This window comes from Anguilla rostrata, chromosome 17 (genome assembly GCF_018555375.3).
Source record: "Anguilla rostrata isolate EN2019 chromosome 17, ASM1855537v3, whole genome shotgun sequence".
Taxonomy (NCBI): Eukaryota; Metazoa; Chordata; class Actinopteri; order Anguilliformes; family Anguillidae; genus Anguilla; species Anguilla rostrata.
In genome coordinates, this window is record NC_057949.1 from 14020015 (window position 1) to 14038104 (window position 18090).

The following is an 18090-nucleotide window of genomic DNA, read 5'->3' on the forward strand; positions in this document are numbered from 1 at the left end:
TCTCAACAATGAGACACTCAGTGGTCTCCTGACAACCGTGGGTCTTTTCCGCAAAGAAAGCCTGACGGATACAGATGGGTTTTCCTCCCCCCCTGCCAGTCTGACCTTGATAATGGGATTGGGAGGAGAGTCTGCAGGGGGGCGGGGGCCGGCTGAGTGGGGGACTCCTCCGTAATCTCCCAATCATAAAGCCCTGTACCTGAGGACTGCATCTGGGCTGGGATGGTACCGCTTCAGCAGATTCTATCACGAATGCCCTTCGGGGTGCGTTTGAATTACATCTAAGCACAGATAATATGACCCAGGAGCCTTATAGATCATCATAAATACTTTTCCTCCCGCCCTCTCCCCCCCATATTTTTAGTGAGCGACAAGTTGAAGTTATGCTTCTTTTGGTGGTTGAAAAGTATTTCACAGTGTTCATCCAGGGAATGAACATGCAGTTATTCACTACTAGGTTAACTGATCTTGAAGGGATAAGGAACACAGTGACTGTGTTAGATTGCATATCCAGGATTACAATTTAATAATGACTATGTGTGAAATAATTCCTAATTCTTGATTGGGACAATTGTGCCAGTAAATTACAATAGCCTTCAGCTGTGCCATGACCCTCCAGGATCTGGATTTTGTGTGTGTCTGTGTGTGTGTGTGTGTGTGTGTGCATGTGCTTGTGTATGCATGTCTAAGCTCTGCGATGACCTGAAATCCTGTCAGGCAGGTAACCCTCCCACAGTGACCCATGTGACTGATTCATAATGAAACGAGGAGAGCAGGAACACAGTGGCTCGTGGGAACAGAGCTGTGCCCGCCTGCCGGTCGGTGGAATAGGGAGGACCTCAGGAGCCTGCGAGCCGGAAGCAGCAGGTCACGCACTTAACACGTGTCACAAGCTCCTGGGGACTTCTATGTAGATGGCTGTGTATAACCTCAATTATACTGAAGGAAGGGAGAGGGGAAAAAAACAGTGACAGTGTCCAGGCTACTGTCTGTGTTCACTGCTCCTCCTTCTGCTCAGCGACATTACACTGCTGGGAAAAGCATGTTTTATTCTTGAGTGTGTTTGAAATACAGCCTCTAGAGGGCAGCAGCTACCACTCAAAAACAGCAGAAGCTAATTTCTCGATGCCTCACAGCCAATCTTCTTACATCACCATATGAACGAAGAGACTTCTTCCAGCCTAAGGAACAGTAATAGTACACGTTATTTTACACCGAATGTAAAATGGAAAAATACTTATGCAGAGTCTTGATTTTTAAGTTAATCACTTCCTCGTGTGCTCTAAATGAAGGTATATTCTTCATACGAAACAGAACACAAACAAACACACAAACAGGCAGACAGACAGCTTGTGACAAAGTAAGCTTGTGATTCTGTGTTACAATATGATTGGATTAGCTGAAAACTTCCTGCTTTGGCCTCTTTCCCTGGAGAACAAGGAGAACGCCCTGATCTACTACACACTCTACCTTAAAACATAAACTGATATACAGTGAGAGAGACTGTAAGTAAATGTACTGAAGGGCTACCTGCTTAGTTGCTCCTTTAGTTTATCAAACTATGTCTGCAAGGGAGGTAATGGCCTGGACTCAACCAACACTGTCTCAGACTTTGACTCACAATGACTGTCTTTTCAATGCAAACACAGCTAGTTGACTTATTTTGGCGATCACTTAGCACACCAAAATGTGAGAAGAAAACCATAAGAATGGGCATTTAAATGTGCCAAAGTTGAAGACAAGGCAAAAGCAAAAATCTAGATCTGAATTCAATCAAAATTTACACTTACCTTTTGCTTGCAATTAAAATACAAGTGTTAATTTTTTTTCTTGGGAAACATAGGAGAGTTCAGCAGCGGCTGAAATTAATTCAACAAACTGTGTTTACGGTGAATAAAACAAACACCGGCATTTATTAGTGAAAGAATGTGAAATGCCTCTTGAATGAATCTCAGTGTGTTGCGTGGAAAACACCCACAACGAGCTATGAGGCGCAGTATTAATAATGGGAATAAATAATAAATAAGCCTGGAAACGAACCCAGGCTGCACATCAGAAACGAGAAACGGCTGGGCTCGCTCGCGCTTTTGTGAGTCACACTCTCTGCGGCGTGAAAAGGAGACAGTGAAGGACGAAGAAAGGAGGGAAGATGAACGGTAATGCTGTGAAGGTGTGTGAGCGAGTGTGTGAGTCGGGGTGGTGGGGGGGGTGGGGCGCAGCGCTTTGTGGGGAGACCGGTAGCCGATTCGGGCTCCCGCCTCCTGTGACTCATCCAGCTGCAGCTCCATAAAAACCGGCGTGAAATATACCCCCAAACGACGGCGGCTTTTGTTCGCCGCAATAATGCGTCACGACGGCTTTCTGATCGGCGCGAGGCAGACTGCGGGTCTGCACTCCGTCTCTGGAGCGCTGATGCTGTTAGCGCACGGCTTTTTCACACTGTTAACCCCCTGCCACCATACGGACACACGTGCACACCGTCTATGGACCGCTAATTAGAGGTGATACTGTTAGCGCACACCTTTTCGCTCTCTTAACCCCCTGTAACCACACACATACGTACACGTGCGTGCATACATGCACGTGACTGCATATATCATATGTCTGTATGTCTGTTCTGTTTTTTTGTTGTTGTATGTTTGTAATATGAAACTTTTATTTTTCTGCTGCCGTCTTGACCAGGACTCCCTGGCAGAATAGATATTGTATCTCAATTGGACTTTCCTGGTTAAATAAAGGATAATAATAATAATAATATACACACGTGCATACAAACACATGAACATTTCACATTACAGCAGGGTGACAAATAGTGATCTGCAAAATCTTTATGTAAGTCAGTGGTTAGCTATAAACGCTAATACAGGGGTGTCCAATCTTATACAAAAAGGGCCGGTGTGGGTACAGGTTTTTGTTTTCACCCAGCACTAAGACACCTGACTCTACTTATCGCTGCCTTGATTGAAGAACATCATGATTCCTCCATCCATCCATTATGTATACCCACTTATTCCTGGTCCGGGTCGCAGGAGGTGCTGGAGCCTATCCCAGCATGCATTGGGCGAGAGGCAGGAATACACCCTGGACAGTACACTTGTCAAACCCAGGGCACACATACCATTCACTCACACTCTCATACCTAGGGGCTATTTAGACTCACCAATTCGCCTACCTGCATGTCTTTGGCCTGTGGAAGGAAACCGGAGTCCCTGGAGGAAACGCACACGGATATGGGGAGAAGAGGCAAACTCCACACAGAAAGGCCCCGGCTGGGATTCAAACTCAGGACCTGAGATGACCCCCTGCTAAGAGGTTTTGCACATGCTAAAGGTCTTAGTAAGTCAGGCCAATCATGTGCAGACAAGCTTTAACGGCACTTGTATGGTGTGAGGGGGAGAGAGGAAGCAAGTGCAGGAAGGAGAGAGATGGAGAGAAAGAGAATGGTAGAGAGTACAAAGGTGTAGCACATGCCCTTTAGTGTAAATCTGTCAACAACGCTAGAGCCTCAGGAAGTCACACCAGACCGTTGACATGGTCTTTTGAAGGCAGAGAACATGTTCAGATCCGGTGCTCATGAGGTCGTGACCGTATGCACACCAGAGCCACGGAAACAACATTTCCCAGAGTTCCCCAGGGGGAGGCAAAAGTGTGCGCTCTCATCTATCTGCAAGATCCATGCTCTATTAGACCCCAGTACCAGACATGCATTTCTCAGTGAACAGAGGGAATGGAGCACACTTCCCGTAGTGCAGTTTACATTGCTGCACTAGATATGCCTGTTAAAAACCTCACAGGACTGCCTCAAAAGTCCAAACAGTTAGAAAAGAGCCTTTTAGGTGACACACACACACACACACACAGAGACATGCAAAAAAAAAAGATTTTTTTTGCATTTTTTTCTTCACTAGGAAAAATCCTGACCCAGATTTTCTTTAGTTTCCAGTGTTTTGAAGCTGTTCAGTATGTGTGTACACCCACCCACCCACCCACATATATATGAAAAGTCTGAAGACAATACCAATACTGATTGTTTTCATTATTTTTTTTAAAAAAGTGTGTAGATATATCATGTAAGAGCACTAGCGTTAGCCACATTAATGGGTGGAATGGTAGATTCATTCAATTAATAGATGGCTTAATTTGTTAGCTGCCCAGATATTTGCAGATTGAGCTTTAGGAATACACAAATATATGAATAGTTGAAGCAATAAAGGGCGTGTTACCATATGATGGACAAACCACATGTTAACATAGCTTTCCATTTCATAAAAGTGTTTTAGAAATGTGCAAAAATGTAAAGTATTGTTCAATAAGAAGTGTAATTGAAGCATCTTAATGCCATTATTCTTTGATAAGTACTAAATACATAATAGAATGTACTCAGACGTTTGCTCCCCACTATATATATATATATTCACAAAACACACATTCATCATGTTTCATCATATGATATGTTAGAAATCAATGCATGTTTTTCCCTCCTGTTTTAATGTAAACCGTAGATGTACGGGAGCGCAGCAGGATGCAGGGTGTAATCAGTGTGCCAGCCTGCGCTGCTGTTTTCTGTGGGTGTAATTGCTTTGAGTCACAGTGACAGACAGGATGCCTGTTTCCTCCACTGCACTGCTCTAATTGAAAGGGAGCAAAGGGAGGTCCAAACCCTGACAGCTGCAGGGGGGGGTGTCTCTTATGATGGAGGAGCGAGGGAGAGAGAGAGAGAGAGGGAGAGGGAGATGGGGAGAGAGAGAGAGAGAGAGAGAGACTGACAAGAGCGACAAAGATAAAGAACAAGGTGGGTCTCATGATGGAGGAGAGACAGAGAGAGAAAGAGAAAGAGAGAGAGAGAGAGACTGATGAGGGTGACAAAGAGAAAGAAGAGAGGCTGAGAGACGAGTGAAAAGATGGTGATGCAATGGAGTAATTCAGAGTAATGCGTAACAGGACTGCATCATCACATGGAAATAATACCAAGCAGCTCCCATTTTTCATGCATCCTAGGATTTATTTTCTCGCAATGACATTTCTCGGGGGAAAAAAAAAGGAAATGATGTCATTTCTCCTCTTTTATGAAAAAGAAAATCTTAAGGTAATTAATGTAAAGAAGGTACACAAGGTAAAGAATCCCCAGCAGTGTAGTTCCTGCTTCCTTAGATAGATCTGAAAGAGGAAATGAGAGATTAATGGATCTCTTTTATTGCTGCTTTTTAAAGACCAATTACACCGGTACATCTATCTCCATTAGCGGGACTGCAGAGAAACCAGTCTGACCTCTGAGGATCGAGTTTCTCACCGACTTATTTTTCCAGGTGGCCGAGGAGGTGGAGAGTGGGGGGGGGGGGGGAAGAAGGCGGAGAAGAGAAGGCAATCTGGGCCCGGCCAGAGTCAGTCAGGCTTTCGCTTCCTGTCAAAGGTCAGAGGTCGGGACCCGGTAGCGAGCGGAGGCGTTTCGGCTTGGCTCTGAGGCAGCAGCGGACATTCTGGCTCGAGAGCCGCTGCGGCCTCCTCTGTTCTGTGTGCGGGGGTTTCGCAAATGCTACACAGAGGCGTTTATATTTACACAGCCCAGAATAAAAAGTGATCAAATGTCGGGGCTGTTCATCAAACTGTTTTCTTTTCTGGAATATTTATTTAGCTTCAGGATGAATTCCAGCCCTAAACTCTAAGGGATGTAATAGATGTAATTATGGTAGAAATGGATTATGAGGTTTTAGAAAACAATTAATTGATTTGGGCCTCTGTCATTTTTACATTGAGTCACAAAGAGACGCAGTCACAGTTTTATGATTGACAGTAGAATTATTGCAACGAGAGATAATATTAATACTGCATACTGTTTTGTGTAATGGAATCATAATGGATATTTACAGACGTTGGATAGAAAAAAGTAATACCATGCTCACCGGCAGTCCTGCTCTATTTGTGCATCCCCGCAGATAAATTTGCACTCTGGGACCAATCATAAAGAGAGCACGGAGAGCCAATAGCAGAGTCATATGCAAATTAGGAATCAAAAACAATGTTAAAGCCACACATTCTTAAAGCAGCATGATGATAAAGGTTTGTGTGGACCTAACAAGTGCTGTATATTTTCAGGTGCAGGTTGTTTTCCTTTTCGTTCTGCCCTGTATTTAAAAAAAAAAAAATTTATTTTTATTTTTTTAACCGGGTTACGGTTATCCAGGTGTACAATATCTTAGAGTTTTTTTCTGAAAGATTTGTGCACTTTCAGCCACCACATTTTATATTAATTTCCATAATTACACCATTAAATAATATGTTGATATCTGCATAGACCAAATAAATAAAAACGGTCAAATCGTCCAGGGTAAATTTGTGTCCTATTTGGCAAACAGTCTTGTCGCAATGATCTAAACAGGTCCGGGTGGCAGTGTAGTACAATGGTTTATGAAACTTCACTCGCAACTCAGAGATAGCAGGTTCCAGATATATCACTGCCACCCTTGAGCAGGTCATGTTACCCAAGATGCTTCACTAAATATCCAGATGTATGCAAAAAAAAAAAAAAGAAAGAAAAAAGAAGCTGTATATGTCTCTGTGGATTAGAGCGTCTGCTAAATGCTTCAGTGCAGTGTAATGTAATGCCTGGGCAACGGCACACCATGGGTCCACTGCTGCAGGACCGAATTGACTTTGTCCTGCCAGGGGTTAAGCCAGTCATGCAGTATCAATTGACCCCACCCCAGTACATTATCTCCAGGCAACGACATGCCAAGCGCCCACTGGCTTTAAAAGAAAAGACAGCAGTTTAAAGCAGTCATCCGCATTAGGCCCTGACCTTGGAGCGAGCGTGCGGAAAACTGTGCGACAGGAGGCTCGTATGCATATGTATTTATATATTCCTTATGCAGAGCTAAATTTCCACAGTACCTGTACAGCTGCACCGGTGGATCTACTGTTTAATGAGAAACTGGTGCCATCAGGTAGAGAGCGGGTGGAGACTGAGGCTCGGAGAGCCAGTGGAATTCATTCATCCGTATCTCTGTCTTTGTTCAGCAGGAAATCAGGAATGGGGGGGGGGGGTCTCTTCTAACTTACTGTACACATATGGCCGCCCCACACATAATAGGCAATAAGTGCTATGATCTTTCACACCAGAAAACTTTCCGAGACATTTATTTAAAAGATTCCCCAATCATCACGAACTGCACAGACTGCGAAACACGTTGACGGCATTGAAATGGACTCCCAGTGTTATTTTTTCGTAAATAGGTCTCCATTTCCTCATTTCATTCCGAGCCTTGCCAAGTCGCAGCTTTCTCGGGATGTCGGAAATGTGAACGCCGTGCTTTTCAAACGACGTCTGAAATAATTGGCCGTGGAGACTGGCCCTGACACAGCACCACACTTAAAGTTCTCCACAAAAATAATGGGAAAGTACAGTTGAAGTGCACAACGGAGCCGTCCATTTTCGATATCTACATTTCGTCGAGAATGCATCGTAAATTATTTAGGATAGACATTCCACCTTTGAAGAAGGTCTGTGGGGGTCGTGCCAGAATAGATCTGGTTTCACGTGGAAGAGTCCGAATGTGGAAAGCAAAGCTCTGAAGTAGATCACTTGTAATGCAATCAAGGTTTCTACTGGCACTACTTCACATGCACATGTCAAAAGCTTGAGTGAGTCAGTCAACCACGCAATTTAAAACATGCTGTAGATGTGCAAACCCTATAATGTTTTTTCTGTAATAATGTGGTCTATATAACCACTTGGAATTGCTGTTCAATTATGAGTGAATTACTATAGCATTATAGTAAATTAAATTTTGGAATGCACTGATAATGGCCTGAACTAAGGGAAACAAGTGCATCCTTTTGCTTCAGCACTTACAGCACATTTCCAGCATGACTATGCAAAACTAACGCATCTATTTTTTATTTGCTTTGCTAACAGAAGTTTTGCATTTTATGGGACACTGTTTGCTGTTTTATTTCATTTTCATTGCTGAAGTTTCTCCATGTATGTATGGGCATACCATGTTAATTTTGAAGGGACATTTTAAGGGAGACTTTTTTTTCTTTCTTTTATATGCAGCAATAAATGTATTATTGTAAAGTTTACTGGAGAAATCATAGCACATCCCCTGTGTAAAACAGTGCATTTGCACATCTTTTTTTCAGACCTGAGGCTGTACACATAAAACATTACTGACCAAAAAAAAAAGTCCTACTTCTGTTTTTCACTGCTGGTGAATGGTGACACAGTTGGTGGTACCATGGCAGGATACCATATTTAACAGCACTTGTTGCTCTGTTATGTAATAATTAGAACATTCTAGAACATTGTACAAGTGGAAAGATACTGTTGCTATAGTTTGAATGTAGCTGTACCACAAACAAGAGGTACAGTTTCCCTTTGTCACTGGTAAAGGAATGGAAACTGGACATATGGCATAATTATCTATGTTTTCATTTAAAGAAAGTGTTACTAGACTGCCTTATATGAAATTAGAAGGTGCCAGTTCTTCACAGAACTTCAGGGAAGTTTCAAAGTGGTGGGAGTGAGAATCTGCCCGTATGGACTACACCATCTTAAACAAGCTGCGTCTGGAGGGGAAGCTGTGCGACGTGGTGATCGAGGTCGACGGCACCAAGTTCAGCGCTCACAAGGCCGTCCTGTCCGCCAGCAGCTCTTACTTTTGGTGAGTGACAGACAGTAAAGGCCTCGCACGACAGATCACGCTCAGCATGTTTGCGTTTTTCATGGGAAAGCAATGAGTGACGGGCATCCATCGTCATCATTATGATCAGGCGCTAATGCTGGCGGGGAATGCATGCCAAATCCCATGTTAGATCACCCACTTTTATTAAATGCATTTTGATAAATATGTACGTAATAAGTACGTAATAGTAAATAGATATTTACGTATGTTTTTGTGTTCCATGTGTGTTTTAAAAAGCTGAATATTCAGAGAAATCCTGGATGAGAATAGCTATTCATCTCTCTCAGGTCGGACTTGTTATTCTCAATGGAAGTTAATGGTGTCCAATTTAGAAGCTTTTTATAAGCACAGTGAAAGTGCTACATATTTCCATAAATGCGCATGAATCCTAAATTGTGGCTTGCTGATGGTTGATGTGATTTACTGCAGTAAATGTCTTGTCTAGAAAGTATTCACATAGCCTGCATGTAACCTAAATGTGTTCTTCACAAAGCCTAAAATTGTGTTGACCTGAATGGAAAAAAGTACATTTAGCTTCTACATCAAACAAAAATGTAAAAAAAGGGCCTATTGTGAAAAAGCAGGTTTTGAATGAGAGCAAAATTGCCACAATGATCTCTATACGGAGGCAAAATCCATGGGCCTCAGGGTTTCCACAGCAACAGCAAAGTTTTCTGATGATGAAATACGGAGTTGGGAGCCAGAGGTTAAATGGAGGGCAGGAACAGGCTGCTCGGTGGCTCACCCTGTATAAGGCACTGTTCTAGTGCACGGATGGGCCCCATGGTCTGGTATAGAATGTGCCAGTGCTGGCTGTGACCAGCAGGGATGGGAGAGTTTCATCGGCTGGGATGACAATACCTCGTCATTGCGTACCAGAGACCCCTACTGGTCAGCCGGGTACTTGAAAGCCTGCCTGTTGAGCTACACATGAAGTATCTCTGACTGTCTGTCCTGGCTTGAATTGTGAACTGCAGAGTGATATGAAGTGGTGGGAGGCATCACGTTTCGAAAGAGAGCACAAACTCTTCTGCGCTCTCCTGAATCCATAGCAAAGGTTATTAGAACATAAAAAAGTGGACGTGGAGAAAAATGGTTAACAAAAAAAAAAAGCATTTCAAAAAGAGATGTGGGAAGGCTCAGGAAATCTGCACGACAGCGAAAAGGGAAGTTTGAGTGAATAACTTGCTAAATTAGACATAATAAATGTTGGGACTGGACTGGATGCGTGAAACGGGTTAAATTTGAGCATGGTTTAATTGCTCAAAACTGTCTTCTGCCTCATCTCGGCCCAGTTGGCCAATTGTCCGCAACTGTGGCGAGCGAGGTGGCTGTAGAGACGTTTTATTGGTGTTCTTCAGAGAACACGAGGCGTCCCATTGGTCCTGTGGCTCATCGAAGCCACTGTTTTCGTGCGGCCCCCTCTCTCGCAGCGCGCTGTTCACCAGCAGCAGCGACGAATCGGAGCCGCAGGAGTTCAGCGTCTTGGGGCTGTCGGCGGACACTATGAGGCTCCTCATCGAGCACGTCTACGCGCACTACCCGACGGTCACCGAGGCGACCGTGGAGCCCCTCGTGCAGGCCGCCGTGGGCCTGGGCTTCGCGGGCGTGGCGCGCGTGTGCTTCGGCTTCCTGGAGGCCCGCATGTGCCCCCGGAACTGCGTGGGGATCTGGGGCATGGCCGCGTCCTACCCGCAGCCCGACCTGGAGCTCCGCGCGTACCGCTTCATCCTGCGCCACTTCGAGGAGGTGGGCCGCACCTCCCGGGAGTTCCTGGGACTGCCCCTGCCCCGTGTCTGCGACATCGTCGGGGACGATGGGCTCAACGTCAAGGAGGAGGGCGTGGTGTTCGACGTGATCCTCCGGTGGATCGGACACTGTCTCTCAGAGCGCAAACCCTACATCTCTGTACTGTTGCCCAAGGTAACCAAGATGGTCTTAAAGGCATATAATGCAGGATTTTTAGCCTTGCTGCGGTGCTGTTTACAATCAAGGAAACCTTCTCTTCTTCAGTCCCACACAATCACCTCCATTTTTATATTTGATATCCATTTTTATATGGTTTTTATTTTCATATCTCTATTTTTTGACAGTTGCCGCCATTGAGAAAAAGCAATTCCAAGGTTGACTCTGGTTTTTGAACGGGACCTGTTGGTCATTTTGCTTCCTTGTGCTTCTTCGCCATTGCAGTAGCTAGCTAGCTACAAATGCTCAGCTGAAATCTGATCCCACCCCACAGGCTCTGTAGCCACATCCACCCCTCCCCACAAAGAAAAGAGCACCATGCCCAGTAACATCCCGAACACATTTTAGAAGAAATACAAGCAGAAGAGCATGGATTTAGAAAATGTTTGCCAAGACAGAGATTGCCAGTGCATCAAAAATATGACTTATATGGCAAAAATCCTGCATAGTATGCCTTTAACATTTCTCACCACATCACTCAAAGGGACACATAAAATAACTCTTTCATACCTCGGATACTCATTTTAATGGTCTGGATTTTATGTGTTTTGTTTATGAAATATGGGTCTCAGTAAAAGTGCATACAGGAAGAAGAGGGAAACATAAATATGGATTCATTTGAAGAACAACGTGATTTAATATTTAAATATATGCATAGCGCTGCCAGTGCTTGCAGTCTGCTGCTCTGTCCGTCTGTCTGTCTGTCAAGGTGCGGATGTCCTTCCTGGATCCCAACTACTTCCTGCACAATGTGATGGAGAACTCGGTGGTGAAGGAGAGCCGGGAGTGCAGGGACCTGCTCACAAGGACCAAAAGGTTCCTGCAGAACCGCCTGGTCACCAGGCTCTTCAGTTCCCTAATCAGCGCTCAGCCCTGCCCGCCGCGGCTACCCCACGCCATCCTGCTGGCCGTCGGGGGCTGGAGCGAACGCAGCCCCTCCAGCGCCCTGGAGTCGTACGACGTGCGGGCCAACCAGTGGGTCTCCGTGGCGCAGGACCAGGAGAGGCCCCGGGCCTACCACGGGGCGGCCTGCCTGGGCGGCTCCGTGTACTGCGTGGGGGGCCGCGACGAGGAGGAGTTCTTCAGCAGCGTGCGCAGGTTCGACACGGCGACGCTCACCTGGCACGAGGCGGCGCCCATGCACCTGCGCCGCTGCTACGTGAGCGTGGCGGCGCTGGGCGGGCGGGTCTACGCCATGGGCGGCTTCGACGGGCACGTCGGGCACAGCTCGGCCGAGCGCTACCAGCCCGAGGCCAACCAGTGGAGCTACATCCAGCCCATGCACGAGCAGAGGAGCGACGCTAGCGCCGCCGCGCTGCACGGCAAGGTGGGGCCGGCGGCCATATTGCAACAGGAAAGCTCCACTTCAGTTTTAAAAAGAAACAAACCTCATGCAAATCTGTTCCTTTGCGTCAGGAGCTGGATGTTACGATAAAATTATCAAAAAATGCAGGAGCCAGCGACACTATTAACGGCTTTTAGCAAACCACACGCATACTCAACAGAACGGAATCAGACCTTATTACATTAGCGGCTTCATTTAACTTATAACCAAACATTTTAAAAGGACATAAAAAGATTTTACCAACACAATTGCCGATAACTTCTTCAGATTTGCTCCTTGAGAGAGATTCAAAACAAGAGTATTCTTAGCCTGAGCATTCTTCACGACTTAAGAGAACAACCATCTGCCCTGCCAAACTAGCCCCAGCCTTTATTCTAATCACTTTTCACCTGGAGCTCATGTCACTGTCGTCCAGGTGTACATCTGTGGGGGCTTCAATGGACAGGAGTGTGTCTTCACTGCAGAGTACTACACCCCCGAGACCGACCAGTGGACCATGATCGCCCCCATGGGCAGCCGCCGCAGCGGGCTGGGCGTCACCGCCTACGGAGAGGAGATCTACGCGGTGAGCTCACTCCCCGAGCCCGCCTCTCATGACATCACAATGGTGCAGAGGCGCTGTACTGTCCCTGGTCCGCCAATCTTAACCCTGTACGAATGTATGTGTGTAAGTATGCGTGATGGAACAGTGTCTGAGACTCAAGCCCACCACTCATGACATCACACTGGTACAAAAGCCCTCATGGTTCATGTCCGCTACTCATTACTATGACATCACATTACTATGGAAGTTTTTCTGGGGAAATGTGTTTTACATGTAGTCTGTCTGACAGTGTTCTGTTATGTATACTTGTACTACAATTGTACTCATTCATACAGGACTTGAAAGAAAGCCAGTTCTCCATTTTATTATATCATACTTGGAAGATGGAAACTTTCTGTATCATTTTTCATTTCTTAAGTTCAAAGTTTCAGCCAGCTCTATTTACCGTCAATGTATCATAACTGATAAAATTGATTCAATACCCCCACATGACTATAAAACTTTGTCAGGAAAATGGGGGGAAGAAACATTTTTTACTGTTCCGGAGATTTCCATTTTTACAAGGTTTTTCAAATTTTGCACAACACCGGCAATATGCGTCAATAAAGGCTCCACTTCATAAAACTTAAAGACAGCATTTCTCTGAACGAATTTGAAAACACAGTCTGAAACAATTGTTATTTTTGTCTGTCTGAAACTAACTGCATCGGAAAGTAAAATGTGAAACCAGTCGAAAATATGAAATGAAACGTCTGACCTTCGGCAGGTGGGCGGGTTTGACGGGGCCGTCCGTCTCCGGACCGCGGAGGCCTACTCCCCGCTGGCCGACCGGTGGCGCTCGGTCCGCGGCACGGCGAGGCCGTGCAGCAACTTCGGCCTGGCGGTGCTGGACGGGCGGCTGCTCACCGCCGGCGGCCTGGAGGCCTTCGCCACCACCGACTGCGTGCGCAGCTACGACGACGCGACCGGCAGGTGGACCAAAGTCAAGAGAATGAAGCACTCACGAGGGGCCCTCAGCTGCTGTGTGGTGTCTGACCTGCCTAACATAACCCAGTATACTGTACCCCGAAACTCTCTATAGGCCCACCCCAACAACCCTGCCTAACATAACCCAGCATACTGTACCCCGAAACTCCCTATAAACCCCACCAAAACCACCCTGCCTAACATAACCCAGTATACTGTACCCCAAAACTCCCTATAGCCCCACCCTCTCTAACATAACCCAATATACTGTACCCTGAAACTCCCTATAACCCCACCCAACCACCCTGCCTAACATAACCCAGTATACTGTACCCCAAAACTCTCTATAGCCCCACCCCAACCGCTCTGCCTAACATAACCCAGTAAACTGTACCCCAAACTCCTATACCCCACCCCAACCACCTGCTTAACATAACACAGTATACTGTACCCCAAAACTTTCTATACTACATCCTCTAATCTAACATAACCCAACTCTTACTGTCCCATGTCCCTGAACTCCCACCCTATTAACATTAATCCTCCACAAAGCCTTAGTTCCATTAGCAACCAATTATTCACATGTGACAAAAAATATCATTAGTCCCATCCCAAACTTTGTGCTTGCAATTAACAAACCACATAAATGTACTGCCTCCTTCATGCTACCTCTACTCTCACATAATGCCAGAATAACATCGCTGCAAACACTATACCCACATGCTTTAACAAAATATCATGCTAACGTTAATTGCCGTTTAGTGCATCAGCTGTACCCCAAAACTCTCTATAGCCCCACCCTCTCTAACATAACCCAGTATACTGTACCCCAAAACTCCCTATACCCCCACCTCAACCACCCTGCCTAACATAACACAATATAATGTACCCCAAAACTCTCTATAGCCCCACCCCAACCACCCTGCCTAACATAACCCAGTAAACTGTACCCCAAAACTCTCTATAGCCCCACCCAACCGCTCTGCCTAACATAACACAGTATACTGTACCCCAAAACCTTCTATAACTACATCCTGCCTAAAAGTCTGACAACATGAACCAACTCCTTTAACTGATGTCATGTCCCTGAACTCCTGCACTCCTATTAACAATTAAATACACTCCACAAAAAGCCTTTGAGGTTTCTCATTTGATGTCATGATCCTGTGTAAATTTATGTTATGTAATTTATGCAATGTTAATGAGCAAACCACATGAAATAGTTCTGCTTCTTGCATGCTACGCTTGCTACTGCTCACAGAATTGTGCTCAAGGAAATAACAATCGCTGCTCAAACAACTATGACCCAACAAATTGCATGTATGTACACAAATATCATAGCTAACTGGTTGAATTTGTGTTTTTTTGCCTGTTTTGTAGGGGGGGGGGGGTGCATTTTCACAGCTGTAGAGGCTCACTTATTAGAAGAATCACATGACTCTGCCGGGCGACATCACTCAATGTTTCCTGAGCAGCTTGGGCCCATTTCTCTTCAACAGATCTCCACTTGGGTGTGACTCTGGCCAGTCAGATCAGGATGTCCCAGTCATAGTGCTCATGTGTTTACACCACCTTCAATTACCTCTCAGCCTTTATAAATCCGTTTAAGCTGCATTTAGCGAAGGTGTGATGAAATAAGGTAGAACAAACAACAAATCCTTTAGCCCGTTAGCACGTCTGTAGCACGTTAGCACATTTACGCTCATAATGTTTTGTTATGTAAACAGGAGGAGGGATCTACGGGTGAAATATGAAAAAAGACCAGAGCTGGTCTGTGTAAAGGTGACTGTATGGATCTTTCCCTCCCCGTAATTCAAGTCGAGGAGTGAGTGTGTAATGGTGGGGGAGGGTAGAGAGTTTTGGGTGACAAGTGGACACTGCTGACGGAGGAAGACTGAGGCAGAGTGACCTTGGAACTGGGCCGGATGGGGTGGAATCCATACGAGGCGAGCGCAGGTGCACGGCCACCCAGGCTGGTCCAGCCCGTTAGCCGAAGCCGAGCAGTCTGAGGTGAGGATGAAGGTCAGGGTTAAGTCATCGGCCCATCGATCTACTGGGACCCGGTCAATTGACAGATCCGACAGGCAGTGCACGGAAACGCTGCTCGTGCTGCATGGCATGTCATTGACTGTAGCCACTCCATTTCGAGCCACTCCCAGCTACACGGCACGCTCCCCATGCTGCACGGGCACACTCCCCACGCTGCACGGGCACACTCCCCATGCTGCACGGGCACACTCCCCATGCTGCACGAGCACACTCCCCACTGCACGAGCACACTCCCCATGCTACACGGGCACACTCCCCATGCTACACGGGCACACTCCCCATGCTGCACGGGCACGCTCCCCATGCTGCACGAGCAGCTCCCTGCTCACGGCACTCCCCATGCTACACGGGCACACTCCCCATGCTGCACGGGCACGCTCCCCATGCTGCACGGGCACGCTCCCCATGCTGCACGGGCACACTCCCTACTGCACGGGCACACTCCCCATACTGCACGGACATGCACACCCCTGCACGTGCACACTCCCCATGTTACACGGGCACACTCCCCATGCTGCACGGGCACACACTCCACTTCTCAGATAACAGATATGCAGATCTCTCTTTATCCCAGAGAGGGATCAGCCTGTGAATTCTGGGGTGTTGAAATGTCAGTGATTAGAATGATGGATATCACTGACTCCCAGTATTCTTCTCTCTCTCTCTCTCTCTCCATTTTTCAGTTCTATCCCTCTTCATCCCTCCATCTTTCCCTTCCTACCCCCTCCTCCCTCCTCTCACTCTCTCTCCCATTCATTTCTTCCCCATTCTCCTCCCTTCCTCTCTCTCCATTCTTTTCTTCCTCCCTCTCTCTTTCTCTTTCTGTAGATTAGGTGATTATCAGTCTGTCCCATGAGATGCATTGCTCCATTGTTTCAACTGCCTCTATCAAATCACAGCACTCATGCAAAGTAGTCTCTTTCACCAGTGAACGTGTAGCATCTGATATCAAAGTACACAATGCAGGAGAGCTAATCACTGTATAAAATATAACAATACTATGGTGTAATGTCCACATGGTCTGGTACTGCAGTGAAAATAAGCAAATGCATTTCCTGAAAAAACCAAAGGATGCAGGAATTTTCTGCTGATCATATGCACTGAACGTGACCTATTTTCTGCTATGATCACTGAACAGAATTAGCCAAAAAAAATTGCCACATATCAAGACTCTCACTCAAACACACAAAAACATATTTTCCTATATGCATCTATTCCAAAATGAATTACAAATGTACTGTATGTAATGTGTGTATATCGTTTTTAAGATACACTTGCAGGCTAATGGCATTTAAGTTATCTTATATTTTGAAAATATAACAGAGTATATTTATTTTCCTAATATGTTGTAACATTTTTTCACGCTAGTTTCAGAAACATACAGTATCGGTTTCAGTTCTTGTTTGTGTTCAGCTGCGGGTGCACCAGCGTGAGCTTGTTGAAAAATACTGGCAAACATACAGGACTTTGACTTCGACAGGAAACACAGAGCAGTTGAGGCTGGGTGATATACTGCAACGATGATCATCCCTTGCAATACCGGCCATCGCCACCATGTGGTGTATTGCCTTTCTTTTTGTCTTTTTTTCCCCAAAACATCCAAACTTCAGAGACCACATGAAATATTTACAGGAAAAAATGTCACCAGTGTTATCTATTGGGTGTTGACAAGACAGCCAAACAGCAGCAAAGCCATGCAGTTTCTATGCGATTGGCACAAACACATCACATGATCACACGGAAGTCATATGACCTCGCTGTTGATTGGCTGTCTTATCAACACCCAGAAGATAACAGTGGATGCGTTTTTCCCGAAAGCATTTCACGCAGCCTTCAAAAATGTGGATATTTTAGTACCACAGTTGGGAATAATTAAATTTAAAAAATACAAAAAGGATGGCAGTACACCACATGGTGGTGATGACTGGTACTGCACGCGATGATTACTGTTGTGGTGTAATCACCCAGCCCTTGTTCAGAAGAGGCCAGACTCAGGCTCAGGGCCGGGAGCTGCAGCTCGGAAGCACGGGCCGGAAGCGGCTAAAGGAAGCGCGGTTCGGAAGTCCGGGATAGGAAGCGTTCGGGGCATGAATCCGAGGAGATCGAGTTGTTGCCGGTGGCTATTGGATATAATCCCGCGCGGCCTCCTGTCTTTCTCTTCCTGCCTGTCAGAACTCATTAATGCTCCATCTATCCACCCTCCTTTCCGCTCCTCCACCCCCTCCACAATGAATACGCAGCTACAGTATCCACAGCCCATCGCACTGCCTGTACTCAACTGATGCTTCTGCGCTGTGGTATTGGATGTACTGGGGAGTCGCGCTGGTCTTCATGCTGATCACGAATGTCACAGACAGTCAGTGGAAATTTGGGGCCTATTGGGAATTATCCATCAGGTGCCCAGACCTGAGCAGAACCACAGGACGAAGGGTCAAGGTCATTCAAAGTCACCCGTTAATAAGCACTCATAACGCAAGCGCCATTATGCTGATTAAACCTGATAATTTAACTACCGTAATTAAGAAAATAGAAAGGGAGTA

General features: G+C 46.0%; 1 protein-coding gene across 1 annotated transcript; it reads left to right on the plus strand.

Moving 5' to 3' along the window:
* The first annotated feature begins 8535 nt into the window (after nucleotides 1–8535).
* LOC135244072 (kelch-like protein 10) lies at nucleotides 8536–12156 on the plus strand. Its single transcript, XM_064316271.1, has 3 exons — nucleotides 8536–8660; nucleotides 9977–10604; nucleotides 11356–12156. The coding sequence occupies exons 1-3, from the start codon at nucleotides 8536–8538 to the stop codon at nucleotides 12079–12081; spliced, it is 1479 nt and encodes a 492-aa protein (XP_064172341.1). The 3' UTR covers nucleotides 12082–12156.
* The last annotated feature ends 5934 nt before the right edge of the window (nucleotides 12157–18090 follow it).